Source organism: Gavia stellata, chromosome 10 (genome assembly GCF_030936135.1).
Source record: "Gavia stellata isolate bGavSte3 chromosome 10, bGavSte3.hap2, whole genome shotgun sequence".
In the NCBI taxonomy this organism is placed as follows: Eukaryota; Metazoa; Chordata; class Aves; order Gaviiformes; family Gaviidae; genus Gavia; species Gavia stellata.
Window position 1 is genome coordinate 32,828,829 of NC_082603.1, and position 27,917 is coordinate 32,856,745.

The window sequence follows — 27,917 nt, forward strand, 5'->3', positions numbered from 1 at the left end:
TGGGGGGCCCCCCCCCTCCCCGCACCCATACCGCACCCCGGGAGGGGTGTGCAAAGCACGGGGGGGGGGGTGCCGAGCGCGGCTGGTGCCCGTGCAAAGGGCGGGGGGGGGGTGTCAGTGCCAGGTAAGTTTGCCCGTGCAGCAAAGCTTTGCTGGTGCGGGGGGTTCCCCGCGCCGGGAAGGGTGTACATGCGGGGGGGTGCACACGTGGGGGGGGGCGTTATCCGTGCAAGGGGGGGGTTACCCGGGCAAGGGGCGCTCGCCCCCGTCGCCCTCCTGCGGAGCACCCTCCGGGGGGGGGGGAGGGCCCGCGGCGGGGGCCGCCCGTCGGGGGGGGCGGGAGGGAGGGGATGTCCGTGAGCTCCGCCGCCCCGCCCCGGTGCGGGGCTCCTATGCAAATCGCGGCGATTGCGGAAATAAGCGGGGGGGGGGGGGGGGGCGCGGGGGGGAGGCGGAGGAGGAGGAGGAGGAGGAGGCGGAGGGCGCTGCCGAATCGCTCGCAACTTCTGCAAAGTCCCGGGCGCCCGGAGCCCGCCCGGCAGAGCGGGAGAGGGAGAGGGAGAGGGAGAGGGAGAGGGAGAGGGAGAGGGAGAGGGAGAGGGAGAGGGAGAGGGAGAGGGAGAGGGAGAGGGAGAGGGAGAGCCCGGCCGGCCCCCCCCCGCCCCGCCCGCCTTCAGGCGCCGGCAGCCCCGCCCGCACTGCGAACCGCCGCGGCCGGGGGTCACCCCCCCCCCCCGAAAAAAAAACCCCTCAAAAACCCGAGGAAAAAAAAAAAACCATCTCAGGGCAGGCGGCAATTGGCTGCGGCGTTCATTCTCTTCCGGGTTCCCAACGGTTCCAAGTTTATTTTAGGTATTTAAAATAAAACACACCCCCGACCGCGGACCCCCCCCCCCCGCCTCACCCGCCGGCGCCGGAGCCCCGCCGAGCCCCGCGCGCGCTGCTTGTACCTGTCCATGGTACGTGGCGCCTCTTAAACTTCGCTTTTTTGGGTGTTTTTTAACCCCATTCCCACGCTTTCGCGGAGGGCGGCAGCTATTGTCTGGGCGGGAGTTGCGCGGGGCCTGGGCGCGGAGGGAGCGCGGGGGTCTGCACCGGCGCTGCGCTTTTTTTTTTTTTCCCCTTTTATTTTTCTTTTTATTTTTTTTTTAAAGGGATTTGAGAAAACCGCTGAGCTTGACAGATTCTACACCCCCCGCCCCTCCGCGGGACCGCCCGGACGCACGCGCCAGCTCCCTACGCGCCGTCTGGAGCGCCCGCGGCCGCGCACAAAGAAACGCGGCTGGGCGCGGGATGTGACGGGCCGCAGCGGGGGCCAATCGGCGGGGCGGGGCGGTGTGACGTTGCCGAGCGCTGCCCAATCAGCGGCGGGGGTGGGTGTTGCGACGTTTGAACTCCCCGGGGGGAGGGGCGCGCCTTTTTTTTTTTCTTCTTTTTTTTTTTTTTTCTTTTTTTTTTTTTTTGGTCGGGATTTTTTTTTTTTTTTTTTGCCTTTTCCGCCGAAGTTGGCGGCGCCCCGCGGGGACGGGGGCCGCTGGCGGGGACGGAACCTCGGAAACCTCCGGATTTAGCACCCAAAAAAAAAAAAAAAAAGGGAGGAGAAGAAAAAAAAAAAATCTTTTTTTTTTTTTAACCTTTTTAAAAAAATTACTTATTTTTAAAAAGCGTCTTTAGCAAAACGCTGAGTTGGGGAAAAATAAGAATAACTTCAGCGCCCCACCCGTTTACCGCGGGTAGGGGGGAGAAGGTATTTTTGCCCCCCCCCCTTTTTTTTTGGGGGGGGGGGGGGGGATGTCCGCGGCTGCGGAAGGCCGCTGCCTAGAGGGCGCAACCAGCCGTCCCGCGGCCAAAAGTCTCCCGAAGGGCGCCAAAAGTTACTTAAAGATAATGCTGCAAACCGCAAAAGGCTGGGAACGGTGCAGCGCGGATGGGGGGGGGTGGGTTGCGCGGGGGCGGAGGGGAGCGCAAAGCGCTCCCCTCCGCCCCCGCGCAGCCCACCCCCCCCCCCCCTTGTTTAAATCTTTTTTCCCCCATGGATGGGATTTTTCCCTGTGCCACCCCCCCTCCCACTCCACGCGCGGATAACTACGCGCAGGGACGCGGAGGTCGCTTAAACCGCTTCCAGCATCAGCGGGAAAAGGCTATTCCCAAGGGGGGGGGGGGGGGGGGGGAGGGGACACAACACACCGGGACACCCTGCGAGTCCCCACGAGTGGGCTGGAGAGCATCCAAACCCCAAACCCAAACGTTGCCGGTGCCAAAAGAACGCGCTCGGGATGTGGCGGGAGGCGCGGGGGTATTTTTAATTTTAAGCGCTTCATTTTGAAAGGAGCGAGTTTATTTGGGGGGGGGGGGGGGCGTGCAGACGAATTGATGTGTTGCTATTTAAAAAAAAAATTATTATTGTGGGTTGTTTTTTTTTTTTTTCTAAGTGGAATAAGCACCCTTGACCGTAAAGCGCTTGATTTAAAATGACAAGTGCCAAAGGGGATGGGGAAAGTTGTGAACGCAGCGCCGCTCCCCCCGCGTCCCCCCCCCGCGCCGCCGCCGCCCCCGTCCCCGGCCAAGGGCCGAGCGGAGCCGCAGCCGTCGGGAAAAAGAAAAAAAAAGAAAAAAAAAAAAAAAAACAACCCCCCCCCCCCAAGAAAAAAAAAAAAACGAGAAGAAAAACTTTGAGCCCACCACCGCTCGCCTCTCCGCGGCTGCCCGCGCTGCGGGGCGGCGGGGCGGAGGGAGGCGGCGGCGCCGCAGCCCCCTCCCCGCCCCTCCCCGCCCCCGCGGGCGGCGGGCGGCGCGGAGCGCTGAGCGGGCGGCGCGGCGCAGAGCGGCGCGGCGCGGAACGGGGGGCCGCGGCGGCGGAGGGAGCGCGTAGCGTGCGCTATGCCTTTAACGGCGCGCAGGGCAGGCATGCCGAGCGCGTAGTGCGGGAAAGTCGAGGCGGGGTTAAAGTTCGGCTCATGGAGCGGCTCCGCGCTGGCTGCAGTTTGGCAGAGTTGGAAATGTGAAAGCAAGAAGCAGGCTCGGGGCTCCCCCTCCTCTCCTCTCTCTCTCTCTCTTTTTGTTCCCCTCCTTCTCTTTTTTTCCCCTCCTCTCTCCCTCTCCCTCTCTCTCTCTCCCCCTCTCTCTCTCCCTCTCTCCCCGCACACGCACACCTCCAAACCGCAGCCCCCCGCAGCAGTCATGTATTCTCCGCTCTGTCTCACCCAGGTAAGCGGCTGCCGGGGCGCGATGGGGCCGGCGCTGCGGGGGGTGCGTGTGCGTGCGGGCCGGGGAAGGGGCAGAAACGCAGCTCGCCGAAACTAACTTTGTTGCCTTTCGCTTGCATCCCCCCCCCCCGCCTTCCCGCACGGCCATTTGTGTCGGCACATGGCTAATGGCGCCTACTTATTAATGGTTTAATTAATAGGGGGGGGCCGCGCGGGCGCGGTGCTGCGGGACGCCCCGCACGGCCCCGCCGTGCTTGGTCATCCGCGATCGATGCCGCCGCCGCCCGCGCCGGAGCGCCCCGCACCGCCGCTCCGCTCCGCTCCGCGCCCCCGGGCAGCGCCGCGAGCCGCGCTGCCTTTCCCAGCCCCGGGCACGGCACGGCCCGCACCCCCGGGCTCCGCGCTCGGGGTTACGCGGTTAGGGGGGACGCGGGCGGCATCGGCCCCGGCCGGCTCCGCGCTCCACCCCCCCCCCGCTTCGGGGGGCGCGGAGACGGACCGTCCCCTGCACCTGGGAACGCTCCCGCGGTGCGGCCGCCCCAGCGCGGAGTGCCCTCCGCACCCGCGCAGCCCCGCCGAGGCCGCCCCAGCTGCGGACCGGACCGGGGAGGGGAGGACGGACGCACACCCGCAAACTTGTCCTGCGTGTGTTGTCGTGTCCCCCCTCCCGCCCGTGGATCGGGCCCCCCGCGGGACTTGGCGCAACTTTTGCGCCCCCCCCAATCCCCCCCCCCCCCCCCGCTTGCGGCGGGACGGGGCTGCGCGGGGGCGGGACGCGGGGGGGGGGGGTCGCCCCGCGGTGCCCCCGAGTTGCGCGGCCGCGGAGCGCCGCCCGGCCCCCCCCCCCCCCCCCCCTTTCCCCGCGCGCTGCTGCAGGACGCTAAATTACACACCTTCAATTAGCAGGATATAATGGTTTAACGAGGAAATGCTTTGTGGTGGACTCAAACCCCAGATTATTTCCTCCTGCAGGAGATTTTGACTACATTATTCTTATTAATTTAATTTGAATATTTTTTTTCTCCCGGTGAGAAAGCCTCTCCGGGCTCTTTCCGTCGAGAAAAAGGCGAGGAAACGTGGGGAGAGGGCAGGCAGCTTCCCAGGCAGCCTGAAGAGCTGCGAAAGTTGCGTCCCCTTCCCTCGCCCTGGTCCCCCCGCTGCCTCCTTCCCCAGCCTCCCCCAAATTTCTGGGTGCCTGGGGAGGAGAAGCCAGGCCGGCACCCGCCCCAAACTCCACCGGGCTCCGAAAACCGTACGCTTGATGAAAGGCAGGAGGCAAAGGGGAGCGGAGGGAGTTCGCAGAGGACGCGGGATGCCGCTCCGTGCTCCGCCTGGCCAAAGTTTGCGCCTCTGATTCAACTCTGAAACAAAAAAAGAACCTGGTTTTTGTCAGTTCTGCTTCTGCAGGAGGGAGAGCCGCACGCTCCCCGTAGGGCCGGCAGCGGACCGCATCGCTTCGCAGCCGCATGTGCAGCTTCTGGGGCTTAGTAGGCCCAGGCGCACGGTGAGGAGAGAAAATAAATCCATGGGCCGCTTGCTCCCTGTCCCGGCGTCGTGTCCTCTGTGTGTGTCCCCCACCTTTATTTCTTTTAATTAAAAAAAAAAAGAGAGAAGAAAAAAGCCAGGCACTGTGCTTTTACTCAGTTGCGCAAATCTCCCGTTCTTGTTGCACGTTTGGAAAAGTAATAGGAGGCTCAGAGGCCTCCTGACAAACTCTTCCCTCCGAAGGATCAATGAGGTGATTCTGTCATTTTCTGTAGAAAAAAAGGGGGGGGGACCCCCAGCAATGGCAGCCCGTTTCCTATTTTTCATTCCGGGAGCTTTTATTGCGACGAGTTTTGGGACGGCTTTTTTTTTTTTTTTTTGGCTTTTTCCTTTTTTGTTTTTTTTAAAGTTTTCCTTCAGGTTTAAAGGGAAGCTTCCGAAAGTGGGTTAGAAAAGGAAAACAAACAGAAATCCTAGTTATGAGCGTATTTATCCAAGCACGGGGGACTGGAACGGCAGGAGCATTTTGTATCATCTGTCAGGAAAAATCTAAACATCGTTCCATTTACATATCTGCTGAAGCTCTAGGAAATAGTTGGGGAACATATGCACATCTCCTCATAGATTTACAAGCAAATGGATTGTAAAAATATTAACAAGGGTCGCTGTCGCTGGCTTAATTTCAAAAAGATCAGCAGAAATATATTGTTTCAAAAGACTCCTTTGCAGTGTTACATTCTTGCGGGCGCCTTTGGGGCGGGTTTGGGGGCTCTTTTGTCGGAGTGGGTTTGTTGGGGGTTTGGGTTTTTTTTTTTGACACCTTTCTGAGGAGCAGAGGAGAATTTTCGTATAGGCAATACGGAATCGTGCGGCCCAAATTTTAGGTGCTGCTTAGAAATGGGCTGTTCTCGGAAGAGCTGGATCCTCAAACTTTGGAGAGTAGTGCAATGCTAAAAAAAAAAAAAACAAACCAACAACAACCCCCTTTACTTTTTATTCTGCCTTTCCCAGCTTTCTGCTGCCTTTTATTTTTAGGTGACCCGTCAAGCGCCGAGGGGGGAAAGCGAACGGCTTTATCAAATACTTTGAAAGTTGCCCTTAAAGCTGACTTGGGGAAAGGCGAAGATCATCTCCTTTTCCACCAGTTACTTAAACCCTTGATATTTTGCAGCGAGGCTGCAGACAGGTCTGCACATCCGTTAGCACGCTTGCATTGACGCGGTTCCCAAACTTTTTTATTTTGGGGGCGGGGGGGGGCTGTAATGACACTGAAATAAATAATTGTACGGTGCAGAAGCTGCTCCCCCCCCCCCCCCATCCCTGCTTCCAGCCCAATTTTGTTTGCTCAATCCTGAGTGCTTTTATTTCCACTTTGACTTCGCTAATACCTCGCCGCCGAGATTGAAGCGGTGCGATTTTTTACGGAGCGGCGTGTTTACCAAGACAGTTTGAAAGTTGGTCTGTTTATGAGTCATTAACCTTTTCTCCTCGTACACCATTTTGAAAAGAGACATTGGAGTCGAACAGGGACGCGCACACCTCGCGCGCCGAGCTGCGGTGCTTTTCCTTTACTTCAGCCACGGACCCTGACTTTACACCAAAAAGCACCTTTTTTTTTTAACCCCCCCTCCCCCTGAAGTCTTTTAAAGTGGTTTTGTTTGGGTTTTTTTTTTGGGGGGGTTGTTTTTACCTCCCCTTTCAGGTTCACACCGTAGAAATCAGCTTTAGCGCAGGTTAAAGCGACTCTCTCTTGGACAGTATCCAGCGTCGAGCCAAAAAAGTCCCGAGCACATGAGATCAGGCAGGACAAAGCGCCGCTTAAAGCAGGAAAGTTAAAATATTTCAGGATGTAGCAAGACGTGTTTGGAAAGGAGGGACGCTTGAAGCGCTCCCCTGGCTCGTTGCGGGTCCGTGGAGGCTCCGCTGCGTGTCCCTTCGCAGATAAACTTCCACTTGACAAAAGGCCTTTTTTCCTTCGCTCTCCCTGAGTGGGGAAGGGGAAGGACAGGAGGGATCAGAAGGGAGGGTTTATTATTTTTCCTAGCTTCTAGGGACCGGCAGTTGTTATATTTTTATTATTTTTTTTTCTCCCCCCCCCCACCCTCCCCACCCTGCGAGAGCTGTTTCTGGTGGGTGAGGGCAGCTCCATGTGCTGGGATCCTGCCTCCCCTCACTTTTTTTCAATCTGCCGACTGCAAACTCGCAGCAATCCCTTTTTTTTAAAAAAAAAACTTTATTGAAATTTGAAACTATGATCTTTTCCAGTAGAGGAGGGGGAAGGAAAAAAAAAAAAAAAAGAGGAATGTGCCACTCATTGGAGTGATTTATTTTATTTTACCTGCTTATATATGAATAATCATTCATAGGACTTGTGATCACGGCCGCTCCGCTGGGCTGTAACGAAATATATTGTGCCGGTTTTGGTAGTTTTTAACAATCTGTGTTTAAAATGAAAAAAAAAAAAATGCTGTGGTATTACCTAGAGATTTAAGTATTTACAATTGAGGGGCCACTCGGAATAAGTGCAGTGAAAGCTTTTGGGGAGTCAGCAGAAGGTCTTGAATTACGACAGGATTTTGCTGATAGATATTTCTACTATTGATTTCTCCATTTTTCATCATTTTTGAAAAGAAAATGCAAGTTAAAAGAAGGTGCTGAAAGGAAGCAAGATGTCTGTTTGAATAACAATATTTGCCCGACCTGCAATGATTTGGGGAGGAAATGTGTTCCATGGGATAAATTAAAAAAAAAAAAAAAAAAAAGTTAATCCGAAAAATCCCCAGTGTTGCCTTGCAAGGGTGGGCAGCGGGTGGCTTTTACCGTGCTGGGGGAAACGTTGCACAAATGACTTTATTTTTCCCTCCTGGAGGGCCCAATCCTGAGAAAAGGAGGAACTCGGCCCCTGGCAGCGGGGACGTCCCCAGCACGCGGTGCTGGATCGGGCCCCCACGGGCTATATACGTTTTTATGTGCAGCCCGGAGTTCGGTCATTCTTTTATTCAAAGAAAAGCAAAAAAGCGTGTTGCCGGTGTCTTATAATACGTTTTGATCTCTCTGGCTGATTGATGTAGTAATCGAAGATATATATTATTCATTTTTTTTAACAAAAATCGGGGGGTCTTTCTTGCATTTTTTTTTAATTGTCAGCGTAATTTTAATCGTGATTATTTTTGTGCCAAGGAAGAGGGGTGATCTTTAACTCCTCGTTACACAAAGCAAGCGGTGTCTCTGGATGGCCAAACTAACTTTCCAAGTAGGGCATTTCTCTTTAAATATACGAAACTACGACGCAACGCGTAAAGAAAAAATTAATAATTCTTCGCGTATTTGCGCAAGTCGTGCTAAGGTTTTCTGTCACCGCGGGTTTTCTTCAATTTTTTCTGTTTCTTTGTATTTTCTAGAAGGGCTCAGAGTTTGGCTTATCCTAACATGCGCGAATATCAGATTTTTATTTTTGTATTTTTGCCTAAACTGAAACAAAACTTTTTTTAAAAAAAATAAAATTGTCAGACTTGCTTTTTCTAGGATTTTAGTGTTAGTTATTGTTGCCCACGAGGGGTGAATCGGCCCCGTTACTTTCTACTCCCTTCACCGATTAGGAAACGGAGAGAAAACCACCCTTCATTGTATTTGTATTTGCAGCTCTATTGGCATTTTACTATACTGCCGGCCGCTCTTTCCAAATATATCTTAGGGAAAGTTTTACTATACTTTAGACTTCCCCATACAAACATTGATTGGCATCCAAATGTTTAGGATTTGCCAAATTGGCGGGCATACGCTGGCTACACCGCAAGCAGCGGGGTCAGGGAGAGAGCAAAGGGAGATACGCGCTCCGCAAGTGGACTCGCAGCGGGGTTTTTAGCTTTTAACTCATTCTCCCTTTTTTTTTTTAATTTTTAAAGAGATTTGGAGTGGGGGGAAAGGGCCCCATCGTTGCGCCGTCTCCGGCTGGGTGCTTCTCTGAAGTCGGGCCCTGTTTTCGGGGGGGTGGGAGCGGAGGTTTTGGGTCGCTGCGAGGTGAAGCGGGGATGTGGCGGTAGCGGGGTGGGGGTCCACCGGCGAGGGGTACGAGTCCCGCAGCCCGTAAAACGTATAAGCACCCTCCTATATTGTCACCGTCCCGGCGAGCCTTAGCGCCTCGCGAAAGCCCCCTTTCCGGAGGCTTTTTGTTGATGGTTTTCGGTGACATCGACCCTTCTCTGTAACTTTTTCAGGATGAATTTCATCCCTTCATCGAAGCACTTCTGCCTCACGTCCGAGCGTTTGCATACACGTGGTTCAACCTGCAAGCCCGAAAAAGAAAATACTTCAAAAAACATGAAAAACGCATGTCAAAAGAGGAAGAGAGAGCCGTGAAGGACGAACTGCTAAGTGAAAAACCCGAGGTAAAGCAAAAATGGGCATCCAGACTTCTGGCAAAGCTCCGGAAAGATATCAGGCCTGAATTTCGGGAGGATTTTGTTCTCACAGTCACAGGAAAAAAGCCTCCGTGTTGCGTTCTTTCCAATCCAGACCAGAAGGGCAAGATGAGAAGAATTGACTGCCTTCGCCAGGCAGATAAGGTCTGGAGGTTGGACCTTGTTATGGTGATTTTATTTAAAGGTATTCCGCTCGAAAGTACTGATGGCGAGCGCCTTGTAAAGTCCCCACAGTGCTCTAACCCCGGGCTGTGCGTACAGCCCCACCATATAGGAGTTTCTGTTAAGGAACTCGATTTATATTTGGCATACTTTGTGCACGCAGCAGGTAAGTGCCTTTCATTACCACCTTCTCCAACTTTTCGGTTTATCTCCGTGGCGGGTGCCGTGCTGCATGAGCCGGGGAGGGAGCGGGGGACGCCGCTTATCGCCCTCCCGGGGCGGCGAGGGGGGTGCCAAAACTCCCCCCGCTTTTTTTTTTTTCCTTCCCCGTGGGTTTTTAAGGTGCAACCACGTAAAAGCGGCTCTCGTTTTCCCGGGGTTAACGGCATTTCGGGCATCCTTCACAGGTGTTATCCTAAATGTTGTCCTAGGAGAGATCGCAGCCGGACGCGGCTTCCTTTATCCTGCTTTTGGGGGGACGCAGATAGGTTTTAATTTAAAAAAAAAAAAAAGCCCCAAAAGTTTGTCTATGTTACGCACAAAGTAGTCTGAGAGGGCTAGAGGTGCCCAAGGAACGTCGGTCAGGAGTACCAGGTATCCTCACCCCACGGGGATGGGATGGGGAGTGTAAATCCCGCAGGATTGGGCTCAGAGGGAAAGGAGAAGACGGTCCCTCGATAGCAAACCGTCAGGTCTGGGCGGCCACGAAACAAACCCCCGGGTAGTCCTATGGGGGGGAAAAAAGGCGTTTCAGCCCCCCTGAAATACTGCTATTTATACAATTAGAAGCTGAGCGGGTCTTGAGACAAATTCCTGGCTTGATAATATTGTGCTTACGGGGTGGGGGGATGAGATGTTTTTGCCTGTGATGAAATCTTGGGATCTCTGCCTCCAGTACGCCCTGCCCGCGGCGTGACTCGGTGCGCTCAGAGGATGGCTAGTAGGTTGACTGGATAAAATAATAGGCTATTGTAGATCTCCTGAGTGATTATATTGCGGAAAAATGCGCGCGTGTGAAGTGCCAGGCCCCGGGTTTCGTGTGTAGTATGCACAGGGCCCCGTGGGTTTCAGCCTGACTTGGAAGTTGAGGGGCTGGACAGGCTGGAAAAAAAGAGGAGCAGAGGGGAAAGGAATCATATGAGTAGAAACCGCTTCTATATAAATATATACCGGGAAGAAAACTGAGCAAATTACAGCGGTGGGAGCCTGCGTTCCCAACGCCACCTTCTTTCGGAGGGGCTTGCGGAAAGTTTTGGCTACCCCAAAGTTTTTCTGCGCTGAGTCCCTGCAGTGCTTGTTGCGATGGGCAGTGTCGCCGCTGTGATTTTTACGGGTACGATCCCCGTTCGGAAATAACTTCCGAGTATCCTCCCGGTATTTCCTACAGATAAGCCGTGAAATTTACTTTGCGCTTCGGCGCGCTGTGGTAAATCATATTGCATGTTTATGGCGAAGGGGAGGTAGGCAAATATTGTGGAAAATGATTTATTTACTCTGCGATTTATTATGAGGCCCGGTGAAGGAAGGATTACCGATTAATGGCTAACTGACGGGAGATTGGGGCTGGGGCGGCGTGGGCCCCCTCCCGCTCCATCACCGGCCCCGAGGAGACCAGGGACGCGCATCCCTTTTGTCTGCCTCAGTTTCCCCCTCCGTACGTCAGAGCGGGGTGATGCACTTAAAGTGCTTTGCTATCCACGGCTGAAACCCGCTGTGTACTGCTATAGGCACGCAGGTTTTTATTATTTAGATTTATATATAGTGCGGTGAAGGTAAATACTGGTCCGTATTGTGTTTCCTAAATGAAAAGCAGCCTTCTGCGGAGTGCAAAAGTTGTTATTAGAAACCAACGGTCTTGGTTGAGCCTGCGGTGTAGGGTCACAAAAACGTAGGATGGGGGGAAAAGGACCAAACCTCGGGTTGTAAGTGCTCTGCAGAGCTTGAAGGGATCCTCTCCCTGTTATAACAGTCGGGCAATAGACACTATAAAACTTCAATATTGTGATTAGGGATATACCATCTTATCAGCACGCTGTTGGCAAACAGTAGCCTTGATAGCGAACTCTTTATTTGGTTCTGCCTTCATCGTCAACGGGCAGCAATGGCACTAATTGTTCTTCGGACCTGATGCTTGCCGCGGAAACTTAGCGCGAGGCTTAGGCTCGTTTTTTTGGGTTAGATTCGCGGTTTTGTGTAAGCAGTAACGGGCTGGTACAGACCGCACCGCTTCGTGTTTTCGGCCGTTGTTTGCTGATTGCACGCATCGCATTGTGCTCTTAATGCGGTAGCGTGTGCTGGCGTATTCCCTGCTAAACCTCACCGGGGAGGGGGGCAAAATGATTTTTAGGAGGTAGCACAGCATGGGCGCCGTCTATACCGCTTCACAGAGGTGTACCAAAAGCCTCGCGTATAGGCTACCTTTTTTTTTCCCCCCTTTTTTCCCTTTTTTTCTCCCCTCCGATGTATCCCAGCAGTCTTTGTTACACCTGAACATTGGCCAAGTTGACAGCCATTGGTTCCCGCAGACCCGCAGTAATGGCAGCTTGTGCCGGGTGCGCAACAGGAAAATTACAAAAGAAAAAAAATATTAAGGGTCCTTTGTCTCAAACTCCACCAGACCTCGCTCCCCAAATGTATGGACCGCTTATTTACAAGGAGGAAGTCGCCAGCGCAAATATTAGGTCGGCTGGTCAACTTACATATAGCGGATTTGACAAGCATCTGCTATAGTACAGAAGATTTGTAAACACTAAACAATGTTTTTACCTCCTTAAAAGTTTTGAGAAGTTGCCAGTATTGGCAGGAGGCACAGACTCCGAAACGTGCTTGAAGATACGTGCCAAAACCATTGTGACCTTTTCACCCATAGTCCTCGCTTCTCTTTTTCTTGGGTTTTTTTTTTCCTCGCTCTTCGTCGTCTTTTTTGGGGGGCGAGTATTCTCTTCCAAGATGCCCTTATTCGAGATGACTTCGGCAGCGAGATGTCCCTTTCCTTCTAAACATGTACGATAATTATTGCTTTGAATCCACGCTTTTTCTTCAATAGGCACTATCATCTGTAAGGGAACACATGTGCACAGATTTAAATAGTGCTTCTTACAAAGCTACTATCAATTATTCTCTTTAAGAACTGGCTAGAAAGAGAAAACAAAAATATGCAAATTGGCAAACTACATGTCATTTTCATTTAAAAAAAAAAAGAAAACATAAAAAAAGGAAAGGCAGTTCGGTGTTTTGTGAATTAGAGGTTGACCAAAAAACGTACTGAAATCTAGAGTATTGCTCTCAGTTTGCAGTTTCTAATCTGCTTAACTAAAAGCAGGCGGCGTTTCCATACCCCGAACTTGGGTTCGCTTTTTAGTTTTCACTTATTCTGCGCTTGTATCAAATGACAAGTTGGAAACCATTGTGGCAAACCGTTTTCTTTGTGGGAGTCAAACAGTAAAGCTAATTTATGACCGGTCCTTTACCAGATGATCTGTATCAGAATCTACAATATACTAGGCACGTGGCAAGGTCACAATTTAAGTTGTTAAGGTCACAACCTTAGCCACCAGGCATTTGACCTTTTAGATAAAGTTAACCTTTGTTCATTAGTAGGCACTCAACCGAGAACTTTCTGGAGTTTTTTACTGCTTTGGAGTTCCTTCTGCTAATGTGATCAGATTGGAGAATAGATTCGCAATGGAAGTAGTTAAATTTTGTGAGAGGTCACAGTTTTTAGAGACTTCTCCAGTGGGCGAAGCTGGATGGCAGGCCAGGAGGCGATGCTGCGATGCCCGATTTATTTTTTTGGACGGCCATCGTTAGGCGCTTCGGGCGAGAATTAAGCTAGCGAGGTATTTGTGGCAGAGAAAATCGTTTAATCTGTCAGAAGGACATTTAAAAATCCCCAATTTAAGAAAAATCTGGGGATAGGGTTGTATTTACGCGAGCTCATTTTTCTGTTCGTATTTAGAATAGAAGCCAGCGAAGATGCAAGAAGTCAGCCTTATTTCTGCGACTGTGAAAATTTACTTAGCGTCTGAATACGCTCTATGGCTAATTGCCTGGGCAACAGTATATAGCACATGACCTTGAACTTTAACCAGACCCATTTTGCGTTCCCGTCGGCCGATTTAAAATATTTCTACTTGGGCCACCACGAAGAGGCATCGATGGGAATAACCCAAAGATTGGTTAATGCAGAGAACGACTGCAGATAGCCAAAACACCCGCGGAGGTATCGGGGACTCCGAGAGGTACATAGGGCTTTGCGCCGTAATCTTTTAGTCCAATTGGTATTGATTGTTGCTGCATTAATCCTGTTAATAGCCGCAGCCGGTTCGGCGTGTTGCCGGGATGCGAGAGGTGTCCTGACAATCCTGTACATCACCAAAAGAGCTGTCGCAGCGTCTTGAGCTCCTGCGAGCTGCTTTGCAAAAGTGGAGCGTTCGACGGTGGAAACTATTGCCGGCTCATATAGAAACACACACCATATTGTTTACTTAATTATGCCGTAGCGCAGGCTCATTTTTAATTATTTAGCTGACTTTCTCGCTTTGCTGTGATACCACATTTATTATTTAATTTAAAATCAAAAGGGCTGCGCTACTGTTAGTTTTTGATGCATTTTACTTTTGTTTTGGCTACGTTATTGTCATTCCATCGTACAGTAATCCAGATAGCCGTGATATGCAGATTGGCCAGATGGTCATGTTAACAGATTGAGAACCCACTTCCCACTGCTAAAGAGCAGGTGTAAGATCAGTGGGCTTTTTTTTTTCCTTTTCCCCTCCTTTCCTCCCAAGTTTCAACCAAAATGCTCTTTAGACAGCTCATAACGGTGGTTAAAAAGGGGCACATTTCAAACAGTGTTTGTTCTGTGGAGATAATATGTAATATATACGTCGGTTTTAAAAGTCTTCAGATACGTGTAAAGCATCCGTGACATCCCCTCCCTGTATAAGGCTTTTGAAAACCTACTTCCAGCCCGTGGCTGTTCCAGCGTACATCCAAAACGGTTCTTAAACTTTTGTTTGCGATGTTAATAGTCCCTAATGCATTTCTACAGACAAATTACATTAACTCTTACCAAAAAATACTCAGCCGGCTTTGCGGCAGGTATTTCGCACCCTGTCCCTGTACAGGGCTCCCTGCGCGCGCCCAGTTCAGTGTTCAGCTGAGATTTTAAAATTTGGGGGCTCATAGGGGTTTGTTTTCATCCATTAATTTTTGCCACGGTGAGACATCTATAGTTTTAAAGAGAAAAGTGAAATGAAGATGTCTCGTGGTATTTCTGCCCTCGAGGAATACCAGGAGAAGGCAGATTTTGCGTTGCTTTCCCTTTATAAAAGGTGCCCGTAAAAAGTCAGTGGTGGGAGCCTGGGTCTGTATCTCAGTCGGGAGAGGTGGGGAGGTGACAGCTACAGCTCCTCGGCACCCCAAATTTCACGCACCCACCTATCACGGGCGGGCACGAAACGCGGCGATCCGCACACCCCGCGTGGTGCAGGAAGATACCTCCATCTATCGATGCTCTCCGCTCCGGGGAGCGGGACCGACCGCTTTCTGCAGCCGTGAGCAGGGCGGTAGCTGACAGAAGCAGGATTTAGGTGGGACAACTGCTCTCCCCGCGCAGTTGTAACTGAGCCGGTGAGTATCCGTGATAATTCAGATACTAACTGGTGCGGCACTTGGGACGGTCTGCTCTATCACGAACCCCTGGCAGGAGTTCAGTCATGTGGTTTAGCTTTCCCCTTTCTCCAACAACAACAACAGCAACAACAAATAAACACGGGATAAAGACTATTTCGTATGCCCGGGATGTTTTCCAGGTGATGGGTTCGGCCGGTATAAGGGCGCGTTATTTCCATACCTCCCTGTCCCGGCGGGCTTGGAGGTGCAGAAGTGGGAGAAGCCTTTGGCTGGTAAGAAAGTTGCCCAACGCTGCTGGCTTGTCTACAAGCGACTGCACTTTTATATTTCCCTTCTTTTCCACCCAATGATGAATAGCATTAATTTAGATCTATTTAAGGCGAGTGTGGGAGAAACCACAATCTTTGTTGTGGTCACTGCTGTACACAGCGGGGCTGAATGTTTCTCTTGGTTGAGGCCTCAAAGCTGAATCTGGAGAACCCAAAACATCGTGTCAGCTTTTCAAACCCTTCAAAGAGACAGTGGAATCCTAATTGTTCATAAAACCTGCTATTTATTATTACAATTATGTATTTTCCCCCAATTCGGATGTAAAGGAAAGGGCATCCCTCGCTTTCCGTGCCTTGAGCTTCTTCGCAGCTCCTCCTCCTCCTCCTCCCCTCGACGCTTCGGGTTCAGGCACCGGCCGAGGCTTTCGCAACCAGCAAACAAACCCCAGCCCGCCGCTCCTTAAACCCTCAACCCCTCCCCAAAAGCCTGCGCTTTGCCACACGTGTCCCGAAGTTGGACCCTCCGGGGCTTGGGGACTGTCCCGGCAGGACGGCTTTTGGGGCATCCTCGCTGGGAGCCGCGAGTCCGGCCCTGCCCACGCTCCCTTCCGCGCAGGCAGGGGCTGGAGCTGCTGATTAAATTACAGGCTGTAAATTCAGGGCAAATTATTTTAGCCTCCTAACAGCAGCCGACCCTGAACGTTTCCTTACGACAGTGAGGGCTCTCGGGTAGATAAGAGTTGTCGGTGGACTGAAATTCGTTTTAATCGCGTTGGGTTTTCCGTTCACGTGATGCTCTTCTTTCATTTCGTCCTCGGTTATTGTTAATTATCACCTGCGTTATGGTAGCCACCAAAAAGCCCAGCTGGGATCAGCACACGGGTCATGGTGCCCGTGATGTGTGGGGCAGTTTCATCCCAGCAAGTGCTCTGGGAGGTCGCAGCCTTTTGCGCCCAACGGAAAGGCCAGCGCCCTGGCTGATCCCCTCGTCACAGCGTAATTCGTTTTGAAGAGAGAACAGTGTATTTATATATTTTTCGGAAGTGTTTCTAACTAGCATGGCTCCATGTGGCATCATCGTGGCTCGGCACGGAGGAAGAGGACGTGGCCCCCGTAGAGCGGATGGATTCGGGCCGGGTTTGCAGCCGCTGCCCGTGAAATACACGGGGGCCTCCATTTTGTGTGCCAGACTCTCGCGTGCGAGTGCGAAATGGAGAGCGGCGCAGTTGAGTTTTGCCTATAGCGAAGCGCGTAGGCATACGTGCCCACGGTCCCTGCGCTGCCGCGGTGGCCGCGGGCCCACGGCAAGGCCCAGGAGGGGGTATCCTGAGCTTATCCATCCATCGGTTCCTCCTAAGGGGGTCTCGGTCCCTTCTCCGGGTCCTTAATATCCACCCACCCGATCCGAGCGCTATCCCGGTGTCGCGGCAAGCCGGCAAATTGACTCTCGGGCCGGTGCGAAAGGCCCCGGGGAGTCGTTCCTCCTTCCCCGCAGGCTTCAGTACACATCGACGCCATTAGATTAGCAAGATAAAATCAAGACGGGTTTAATGACACGCTATTCTGAAAGTTTCCTGGACTTTATTGTTCATAACTTGGACCTGAGTCGGGTTATTTACACATGAGGATTAAAAAGCTGCAAACAACTGTGTGATTTTTAGGGGCTGAAAGCAATTAGCATATGTGGGTAGGAGGATACGCTGCATGTCTGCGTTCCTTTAAAATATAAATCACAGTTATTTAATTATGTTTTGAGAGGGCAGATTTAAGGATATACTGCAAAATGCATTACCTATTATACCAACACGATAATCTTATTAACCTTGCTTTCTACTTTTTAATTTTATTGTGCACCCTGTACAACTCTTACGATATCAAAAATAATTACTTGGAGAATACATGATGTCAGGGGTCCGATCCGACATTTATCTTCACGAGTGAGGAGACGGCTCTCTGGTGCATTGCATAGCAGCACGGGGGGCATCAGGCAGGTCCGCGCTGGGGAAAGGAAGAAAAGATAGGTATCGTCAGATGCTACTTAACGTATACAAGCGTGTGTTTGCAGATTTGCGTTATAGCCCAGGGCCGGCTTGACCAAACTTGATGCAATTCAGCATCCGCGGGCTTCTCGCAATAGAAAGGCTGAACGTTTCACTTGCACGTGGCGTGCAGCTCTCGTAGGTGAGCCGCTATTTCAGGGTGGCTCCATGCATCTAGCCCCCATCCCAGTTGGATGATCTCCCGTTAAACCCTGCGTTCTCCATCCCACCCCTACCCGGGGCAGCGCCCCTCTCTCTTTTTTTTAATCCGTCTCTCGTAATGTTTGCTACGTGTTGATATTTCCCCCTTTATTTTGTGAGGGAATGGGTGAGGGTGATGGCTGAGGGGAAACAAATGCCATAATAATATCCCTTTTCAGAAGAATATAGTTTAATTTTGTGTGTGCGTGCAGCAGCTGCCATTGGCAAGCTGTCGTCTTTGTTGCCATGGGCTTTTTTTTTTTTGCATGCGTGCCAGAACATGATTGGATGTTTCAGCATGTTCATGTTTTGGGGTGAGATATATCTGTAGCGAAGCACAAAATTATCCTGGGGTCGGTGGGTGTCCAGGGCAGGGTTATTCGGCCAGGTGAGCTGGTTGTGCTGGAGAGGGTTGTGCGAGCGTGGTACCTGGCGGTTGCATGGCCGATGGTGCTCTGGAGTTCTTGATGACGTAAAAAGGTCGTTTAAAAACATCCCAGGAGGGTGTATCGCCAAGGTCTCCTCCAGCAGGACACCCAACGGGGTGCAGCGGGAAGCCCCCGGTGTTACCTGGGGGGGACCGGTCGGTGGGCTTCTCCTGCCCGTCTCACTCGCCTGGTGCACGCGCCCCATGGGAGGCCGTGTCCGTCCCCACCTTCGCTGACACCGCGGGGAGCTGGATGGTGGCACCAGTGAGTTTGTGCTGCCTGAGACCCGCCAACGCGCGGGCTCCGGGATTGCGGCGCCAATGGGGATGGAGGACACCTTCCACGGGGCGTAAAACTAATGCGGCGTCACCCGCAAGAGCTGCAGGTGACAGCAAATCCGCCGGACCTGCCATCGTGGCACTTGGCCTTGGCCACGGAGGTGTAGCTAGTGTTTTCCCTGCTCCTTGGTTGCATCCATTTGTCATGTTCATAATACGCTCACAGCATCAGTATCTAAACAAAGTCTAAACCTGCTCCGTGCCGTTCTCTGTGCTGCACATCTCTCTTCTCGTCCCACCCGCTGTCACCCTACGTTAAGTACGGTTGGACGTGATGAACTCAAAGGTCTCTTCCAATCTAAATGATTCTATGATGATTCTAAGTAACACGCGATGGGAGAGCAGGAGTGCTCTTCAGCCCGGGAAACCCACCGCGCGGCTGCGGGGATCATCACTAGGTGCAAAATGCATTTGCAAATTCAGGAGAAATAATTAATAGGGAGGCATCTCCATACGGCCCTCTTAGGCTCGGACTAGTCCTAAACCAGAGCACCCGGCGAGGGGAAAGTTTGCAGGGCGAGCGCAGGCACCGTGCCCAGTCTGCTGAAGGTTTCAGGAGAAAGATGGGACGAAGAACTGAATGCGAAGTGTTGAGACAGCCTCGTTCATGTTGTATTTTTCTGCGTCTACAGATTTAGTCTTGTGTGTGAGGGACAGATAATGAGCTGCGTGAGCTTTGTAATGAACATTGCGTCTGGTTAAATTACCGTTTCTGTGTTTAAAGCCAATACGTGTGTTACAAAATACCTTGTAATGCACTGAGAGAACAGGGACGAACCCCTGTAAAGGTATCAAAAGACAAGTTAGTTGCTATGTTCATTGTCAAGATGAACACTTACTGGAGATTTTAATGCAGAAATACATTGTCAATCAGATTTCATCCTAAGGATGTTTGCTCAAAATTTTGTCTGATCTTTTTACCCAATACGGTTTTAATTTGATACGGAAGAAAACAGCCAAATCCTTGAATGATGCTGGAAACTTAGGGTAAAATTTAAATTTAATTCAGTGTTTTTTTCTTTAAGGCAAAGTAGTTTCAAGTAAATCAGAAGAATGAATTCTTTGTATCAGGATGCTTTTCTAAAGCCCAGCTATTGTTGGGATCCCTTTTAGGGAGGATAGCCACTGCAATGCTTTTATTGTGTGATGACGAGGACTTTTCCTGACGTGATGAGGACTTCATTAAAAATAGCCAACGAACCTCTTTACATTTGTTTCTGTGTTAAAAAGTAAAAAGTAGTTGTCGCTGAGCTAAAAAAGTAAATCCCGCATCATTTTATTTGAAAGCTTCACAAACGGCTTCCCCGGCTGTGGGAGGATCAGCCTCGGTAGCGGCCAAACCCTTGCGAGCGTAGGTTGGATATTGCTGGAAAAGTTGGAAAAAACACAGGTAGGAAGTGGGATTTTTGTGGTCAAGATTTTTTTTTTCCTATGGAGAAGGACATCAGCTTCAGCAGCTCTGGTTTACATTCTTCCTAGTAGATACAGTTATGAACACCCAGCCGGGGAGCTCAGTGCTGTTTGGGGAGGCACACCTGCGTCTCAGAAGCGCATCCTCAGAGTGTCCGTTCTTTCCAACGTGGATACACGGACGCGATATTTAGGCAAAATAATACGCTCAGAGCCCACTTTAAACATGGACATTGTTCCTTTTTCTGGTCAAAAGCTGGAAGTCAAAATTGTGATGGGAATTGAGAGAGTGGACCAGTTGTTTTCCGCATGCATGGTCTTTATTATTAAACTCTTCTATAAAAGAGTGAGCGTTGTGTCTCAGCGGTGAGCAGTCCCAGGGCGTGAAGCCGCCTGCCCGTGGGACGAGGATGGTATGAGCAGGGTCCCCATCCCAGCACGGAGCTTGGCTATCTGCTGCGGTCCCGTGCGGAGCGCAGGGACCTCTGCACGTGCCCTTCGTGCAGGTGGGGACCCGGCTAGGGACTGTTTGTGTGCCGCAGGGTGGGACGTCCACATCTCCCTGCACCGTGCTGAAGGATGCCGTGGGCATTGCCCTGGAAAAAATAAGTATATAGAGTTTTCACTCTTGAACGTCCTGTTGTAGGGTAGGTTTTCCATGAGATGGGTCGCTGAGAAAGTCCCGCTTTTCTCCCCGTTCCCGGCTGGATCTCTGCCCGCTATTGCCCTTCGTGAGCGTCTTTGTTTGCCCGGGGCTTGGGTCCGAGTTATCCTCGGCTGCTCGGTGCCTTCATTCCCACCACAGGCCGCCGATCTTGTGCGGTCCAGCCTGGCTCGGGGTTCCGGCAGTGCCGCCGTCGGCAGCAGGGGTGGGCATAGGGGAGGCAGGAGCGCTGGTGAAGCAAGGTCAGGACACGCGGGGCGTTTGGAAGGAGTGAAATGAGTCAGAGTTTGAAACGAAAACGGGATGTTTCTGTCCACGCGGTTCTGAAATACAGGGCAGCGGCATCTTCGAGTTGATAAATGTGCTTTGAAAGCCTCCAAAAACTTTTTCTGGTTGCACAAGCAGTATCTAATATTAATAATATTTCCTCATTAAAAGGGATGAAGGATTTCTCCGACAGTCTTGCTCATGTACATTGTTTTTTGAACAAGCTTCGTCTACCTTAGCAACTTCTCCAGGGAACTTTCCAGCTCCGCGCTGGGGCCGCTGGTGCGGCTCGAGGACGGGTCAGTGGCCATGGAGGCATTTAACATTTTAATTGCCTTCCTATACCGATTGCTGCGATGACCTGTTTGTTTGGATTATATCTCTTTTTCATATTTAAAAAAAAAAAAGGGGGGAAAAAAAAGGAAAACAAAGGAAGTACAGTGCTGTGCACAGAACAGTTATTAAAAACAGTTGGGAAGCATATAAAAGGTACTGTTTGTGTGAGAAACGGGACAGCTGTGATGGTCTATTGGGAAAGTGTGTACAGATGGTGGTAGGGAGGGGAATGATGACTACATGGCTGATAAATGAAATACAAAAAGCATTAAATTGGTGATCTTTTTAAAGAGTACATTTTTGGTTAGCATTTTTGGTGCATCATTAGGGCTCTTTGTCTGCCTCTTATTTAGCCAGGAAGTGTGACTATCTTCGCACATTTGTGGCTCTGATTTTGTTTACAAATAAGGAGTCTGTTTAATAAATCACATACCATGGAATTATTAAAGAAGATAATTAAGCGCACAGTTTTCCCTACATTGGGAAAGGCATGGGATCCATCCTAAAGACCTGACAATACCACAAATGCACTTGAGCTCGAATTAGTTACGGTAACACGTGGGATTTCCTGGAGCCTAAACAGATTTCTTTGTTTTGCAAGAAGCGGGACCAGCAGCGCGAGCCGGGTTTGGGGAGCGAGGCTTTGGCGTTTCGAAACACTGGAAGGCGAATCACTCGGCATTTTGCCTTTATTTTAAATTAGCTTATGGTCCTGAAGGTGGTGGCACCCAGTGACCAGTGCCCAGCCGCAGTATCTGGGGGATGCTGGGGCTCCCGGGGGATACAGGGACCTCTTTTGGAGGAGGCAACGAGGGAGGGAGGGAGAATCAGAGATAAACTATTTCCCTGTAGTTCATAGGAGAGGGATCCCCATCTTCCCATCCTTAGCAGAGCTCTATCACATTCCTTATCATGGAGCTCATTTATCGGGGGCTAATGGAAATTAAGGCAAAATCTGCACATTTCTGCACACTGCTATAAAGTAGAGGTGGTCACTCAAATGCTGCAAATCTCGGCGTGGAGAGTTTTTAAACTCATGGGCAAAATAATCCCTCTCCTTCTGGCGTTTCATCCAGTTTCCAGCTGAAATAATTCCCGGTTTCCCTTCGCCTTCCCTCTCACCCACCCGTTGCTTCGTGTTCCTGCTCATTGTTTCTGGGTGCCACCAACAGAAGAAAGCGTTTTCCTTAATAATAAATAGCCTTTGGTAATGCCGCACTTTTCCATGAACCAGCCCGGTGTCCGGCCGCCCCGTGAGCCCCGGCTGTGTCATTGTCCCTCCCGCGGGGGGGACAGGCCGCCGGCAACCTCAGCACCCCGTTTCAGGGGTGGCTTCAGGTGCTGCAAAAAGGGGGTTCAGCAAACCTTCATAAGAAGAACCTGCCCAGAGGGAATTTTTCCAAAGCCCTGTGGGTTGCAGGTTTATTGATGCTCTGAATTTTGTTGATTTATAAACCTTCCAAAACTTTTAACACGCCACTTTGGGGACTATTTGCTCTCCCAACACGGTATCACAAGCTCCTCTTGTTACCAGACTTGATGAACAACGTGTTTCACTGTGCCTTTTTTTTGGGCCAAGTAAATTTTCTTCCGTATTTTCTTGAAATGTAGAAAAAAAGAAAGATTTTAAAAAGGTTTCATGTGAAGAAAATGTATGACAACTTGATAGATTGCTTGGGACTTCAGTGCAGTAATTGTACAACGTAGGTTGCAATTTTTTTTACAGATGCAATGTATTAAAAAGAACAATAGACAAAGAGACGTATAACATGAGGATGGAGAGACCATCTTGGCCAACCTCTACAAATTTGTTCCAAATTTCAATTATTAAATATCACAAAAACATATTTATTGTAGTAACACTGTATGTTTTCTTGGCTGATCAGATCTGGAGTCCTTTGTGGGGTTTTTGTACACCTTCGTCCCTAAATACGCTTCACCTCTTATGAAGAAAACAGTCCATTTCATTTGCAGGTCATGGTGAAGGGACAATTTAGCAATAGCTGGGCATGTATGAAATGCCTTGAGTCAAAGATGATTCCTTCTAATAAATGTTTTATTTTTTATCAGTATGAACCTGTGCTCTCCTATAGCTTCACTAAGTAGACAAGTCCAAGAGGTCTTCTAAGAGCTGCACTGGTGGGTACCCCAGAGGCAGCAGAAACAAACTGTTTGAGATGCTGCTGCATCTTGATCTTCATCTTGATGATACCAGTCCAACTGCGGTCCTGGCCTTGCAAACGGCCTCTGACAACACAACCTCGTCAGCCGGAGACGCAAACGAGGACGCGTTCTAGAAACGTGGAGGTCTCCCTCCTCCTTTTCTGCAGTGCAGCGCGTGCGTTGTACAAGGCGTCCACTTACCAAACCCAGCAAGGGGAAGCCAGATTTCTCTGCCAGCTTGCACAAAAGTGGTTTTATCCACCGTCTCTGAGAGCGGAATTAGCCTCTGAGTCGCTCGGGCCGGGTGCGTGGATATCCTCCAGGTCCGCATCGGGGCGGCCGCGTGCAGAGTCCACACCCCATTATTTGGCCGCTATTTCGGTCTCTCCTTCGGGATGTGCTGCCAACCTCGAGGGAGGGGGCAGTGACAAAATATGTGGGGTCTCTTGATACTGCCCCGAGCTTTGAAAGAAAAGGTTGATTCTTACTGAAGCAGTGATTTGTGTCCTTGATTAGTTACTAATTTTACACTCGCGAAAATAATTCTCTAATGATCGCAGTTGACGAGAGAGCCCGGCCGCGTTGTATGGCTGTGATTTACAACTTACGTTTCCAAACTTTTATGTTATTCTTTTTTTGCTGTAGGGGACTCGGTCCTGCCCAGAACAGAGGACCCTCAGCTTCATTCGAGTTCGAGTAGCGCCCAGCCCCGGAGCCAGGGCCCCGTCCCCGGTAGGGGCTGGGCAGAGCAGTGCTGCTCCCATCAGCAGACTACAGGAAGGCAACTATTAAAAGTAGAAAGCTATTAAGCAGTCAGGTTTTTATTATGCTTTAGTGTTTTGTTTAAGTCTGCTCTTAATTGGTTGATTAATGTAAGCGAAGTCCTTTTCTCCCCCACCATCTCTACAGATGGCAAATGGTAGGTCCCAACTGTCATTGTGCGCAAAAAAGGTTATGGTTCAAAGTCAGAGATACAGAGATACCGCGATAATCAATCATAGGAACTTGTCTCGCTGTGCCCGGCCAGGCAAAAGTTAGGCTTGGTAGTAATATTCCCTCCAAACCCATCCAGAGGAATTTCTTTTCACTTTATTTTGGGGGCTAGGGGTGAGTTGCTGCAAACTTCTCGCTGCCGGATCCGGGGCGTTTCGATAAATCCAGGCAGAGCCGCAAGCGGCCGCGGCGCCGGTTAGCATGGCCGGGGCTCTTCTCCTCAGCATCCTTCTCCTTGGCAGGGGCTGTAGGAAAGCGGGAGGTGCAGCCCGTGAACCTCGCCGCTAAAAAATGAGCCCAGAAGAAATAGGAGCATCGTGTCTGCTTTAGAGAATTACCTTTAAAATACATATCTTTCAAACTTTTTTTTTTTTTTAAATCCAAGAGGATGATTTATTAAGGCTAACTTCCTTCTCAGGACGAGGCATAGAATTATGTTTCTGGTATTGATCCATAAAGAGGATTTGCATTTTATTCATACTATAAAAGTGCTTTTAATGGAGACATCGCAGTAATTGAATTTATACTGTGTGTAACTATCGAAGTATCTTTTTAATTATTTTATGTTATGTAATACAATAACTAAATCTAAAGCCTGTGAAAGGGGATGGCTGTACTCTGTCCTTAGGAGTAACATATATAGCTTTTAATATTCTAACGGTGGAATGCAGTTAAGGACATTCTTTATTTGAGGGGGGAAAAAAAAGAGGAGAGAGAGAGAGGAGAAAGATTTCATTACATTCAGCGCAGTATGAGACTAAGTCAAAGTAGTTTTGCTAATTAAATTCAATTGCTATCCATTAGACCAATGGAATGAGATGAATCTACCATATAGCTGACACAGCACAGGTATGCAATTTGGCTAAATGGCCATTTCTGAACTGCAGCACGCCTTTCTCCGCTCGCTCGTTTTTCCAGGCTCGCAATTTCTGCGCGGAGAGAAGTCGAGCAGCCCCCGACACCTCTCGGGGAGCACAGATGCGTCTTTAGATAGGCAGGCTCACCGGGCCGAACGCTAGCTGCCCCTCCATTTAAAATGTACTGGAGTAAGCTCGTGAAGTCCGAAGGTGACGGGGAGATGGGTGGGGGATTTTTTTCTGGGGTCGTTCATGGATATTTTCCTTTCTCTGCCCGGGAGGCTGCCCGCGATGGGCTCCTCCTGTTGCGTATAGCCATCCAGCAGTTGCTGTGAGAGCATGTCTGAGTTACCAAAACGGCTTGAAATGCAGCGAGCAGGCTACGTTTGCCGGCGTTTTGGCATAACGTACTACTTGGGGGAGATCTTGTGTGTCAGCCGGAGAAGTCTCCTACCCCGGTGAAATGACAAGAATACCTCTCAAGCATTGGCGGAGGCAAGATGTTGACAGCCAGCAAGCCTGCAATGCTGCTGAGCGCACAGATTTACACTTCTGCCAAGATTAAAACGGGCTAAACCCAAAAAGGGTATCGGGGATTGTCACTTTGGGAAGAAATAACGCCTTAGCGTAACGCGCGGAGGCAAGGGCTGCCATCGGCCTTCCAATACTTTTATTTCCTGGGATCTCGCAAGCTCACGCGTAATGGTCGGTGTTGTCGGGTCGGGACTGGCAGGACGGGAAAATAAAAAATAAACTTATAAGGCAACCGGGAGGAAAAGCGTTGCACCTCCCCTGCTTTGATGCTGGAGCTCAAGTTCCGGTTTTGCCTCTCGTTGGAGCAAATCTCAGCGAAGTCGGGGGAGTTTGGTGTGAAGGAAGCCCCCGAACTTCACTTTCTGCTTCTGATTAACCGCTGCAGCGTGTTTCCCTTCAAGCTATATTTAGTGAAAGGAAAAAAATCGCCAAGTTGGGCTGAAAAAAGGCCTAGCAGAAAACTGGTCACTTAAGCCTCTTTTTGCTATATGGGATCCTTAAATTTCCTTCCGAGCGCAACCAGCGATGCTTTTTATGACCAATCTTTCGGGTCGGGGTATTTGCTCAATAGAATCCGGACAAATAAATGTGAAGAAAAGCATCCTGCTTTAAAAGAAGGAAACAATTAAACCTCCTACTTTGTTATTTACAGTAACTACCTTTTTTTAACAATTGTAGAAGTTCAAATGAAAGTAGCAGTGTGAAGAGGGAAATGTGGGAACTTTCATTTGTCGAGACTTTGCATTTCTTCTGCTTTATAGCCATCAGAAAAGAGATTGTTGTGCATTCTATTAAATACTGCCAGTATGATTAATTTAAAGGGTTACATTTTATTGAACCCTGGTGTAGATGTTCTTTGTCAACTCACATTCACTGCTAGTTAGAGTGTGTGTCGCATTTATCAAAACTTTCTGGAGCCCCTCTCACCTCATTAGCATGTGAATCTCTATTGAGCAGTTAATGTCCGTTACAGCGAGAGTGCTCAATTCTTGTTTTCAATAAGCCAGTTGTAAAATGTCAGACTGTCACTTACAATATAAAAAAGCAAAAATGATGGTATTTGTAAAAATGTTATCACCTCATAAAAACAAATTGTAAAGACATGAAAGTGATCTTGGTATGCTTTGCTTTCAGAAGTGAGTTAGTACAGCTGCTTTAAATACCAGTTGTCTGGATTCCCACACTTTCCTACCAATGGAGAGGTTTACACAAGCATAATTTAAGTTACAATTACCCTAATTAACATCTCATTTGCATAAATTGTTGAAGTCAAAACAACAAAGAATTGCTTAAGAAGCTTAACCCTATTTGTCCAAAATAAAGAGATGAGTTTTCACTTCGCAATCAAAATTGGCAGGTTCATTATGTCGGAGCTAGAATACAAACTGAAGTTATACTATTAATTAATACTTTACATTTTTAGGATCGGGCTGTGCTTCTCCTATTTACAAGGTGCGAGATTTCAAAACATCCTGCTCTTGCCATCGGAGGTGCAGGGCTGTCAGGTGGGGAGACCACGGAGTATTTCTGGAATTAGTAAAACCCAGCTCTGTGTCCCTCATCCCTCTCCTTTGCCCCCACGGGTGAACCCCGGCTGGGAGGGGGACTGGAGGGGAGATCACATCCCATACGGGCTGAAAGCGCTCATCCTGGGAAGGAGGGCTTGTAAAATGGTGTGAAGAGGCCGAATGACAGCGGTGACAATAGCGATGACGGGCAGAGAGACCCCTTGTCCTCCCGTGGCAGAGCTGGCCCATCCACCTGGGTTCTCCAAGTGCTTTCAAACCTTCCGAGGACACTGCACATTTTGGATCTTACCTTGGACTGCAGGAATGCAGAGAAAGAGAACTGCAAAACAAAGTTTTGAGACGATTTATTTAGTCAAAACACAACTAATCTTCCAGTTAGCGGTTTTGGGGTGTTGGTTTAGAGGAGCTTCCAGAGCTTGTGGGCAAGTCCTGCTCCTGCACTCTGATCCGTCTCCTTTGAGCATCTGACTCCCGGTCACTGCCTGCTGCGGGCAAAGAGGATTGGTTTTCCCTCGGACATTTACTACCCTGGGTAGATTAAAACTGTTCCACCAGCAAGTCCTGCTGCTTTTCTATACCTATTAACCGTTTGCCGCAAAAAAATACCATTTCCGTGCCTTTGCCAGCGCGTTTATGCAAGGCAAGACACGAGTTGTCGATACAGGTGGTAAATGTAGCGATGCTCGGGGTTTTTAGCAGGGACAGGAGGCGGGGAAGCTCGTTAGCCCGCGGGGATGGAGGGTGGCGCGGGGTTTTCATCGGCTGTCAGGTGCCCGTGTGCCGAGGCTAGTGAAAGCGTTCCCAGTCGCCGGGGCCGTATTTTCCTTTCCCGTATTATCTCGTTGCAGCTTCATTAGCTAAGTCAGAGTAAATGTGTATTAGCCCAGTAAAACCCTTCCTGCATCCCCATGATTTAGCATCCCCTCCCATCGGTGCCCTCTGGGTGGAGATTATCAGCCGGCGTCTGCAAGTAGGTGC

General features: G+C 50.1%; 1 protein-coding gene across 9 annotated transcripts in view; it reads left to right on the forward strand.

Annotated features, from left to right (window-relative positions):
• Positions 1–3,081: 3,081 nt before the first annotated feature.
• The window catches only part of NFIA (nuclear factor I A), a 249,150-nt gene continuing 224,314 nt past the window's right edge, over positions 3,082–27,917 (forward strand). For 7 of the 9 annotated variants that reach the window (XM_059821948.1, XM_059821951.1, XM_059821954.1 and 4 more), the window contains exons 1-2: positions 3,143–3,207; positions 8,909–9,440. In XM_059821948.1, the coding sequence (XP_059677931.1) occupies positions 3,181–3,207; positions 8,909–9,440 (559 nt within the window). In that variant the 5' untranslated portion in view covers positions 3,143–3,180. Of the gene's footprint in view, positions 3,208–8,908; positions 9,441–27,917 lie in introns of all 9 variants that reach the window. The other 2 variants (XM_059821955.1, XM_059821956.1) reach the window with 1 other exon arrangement.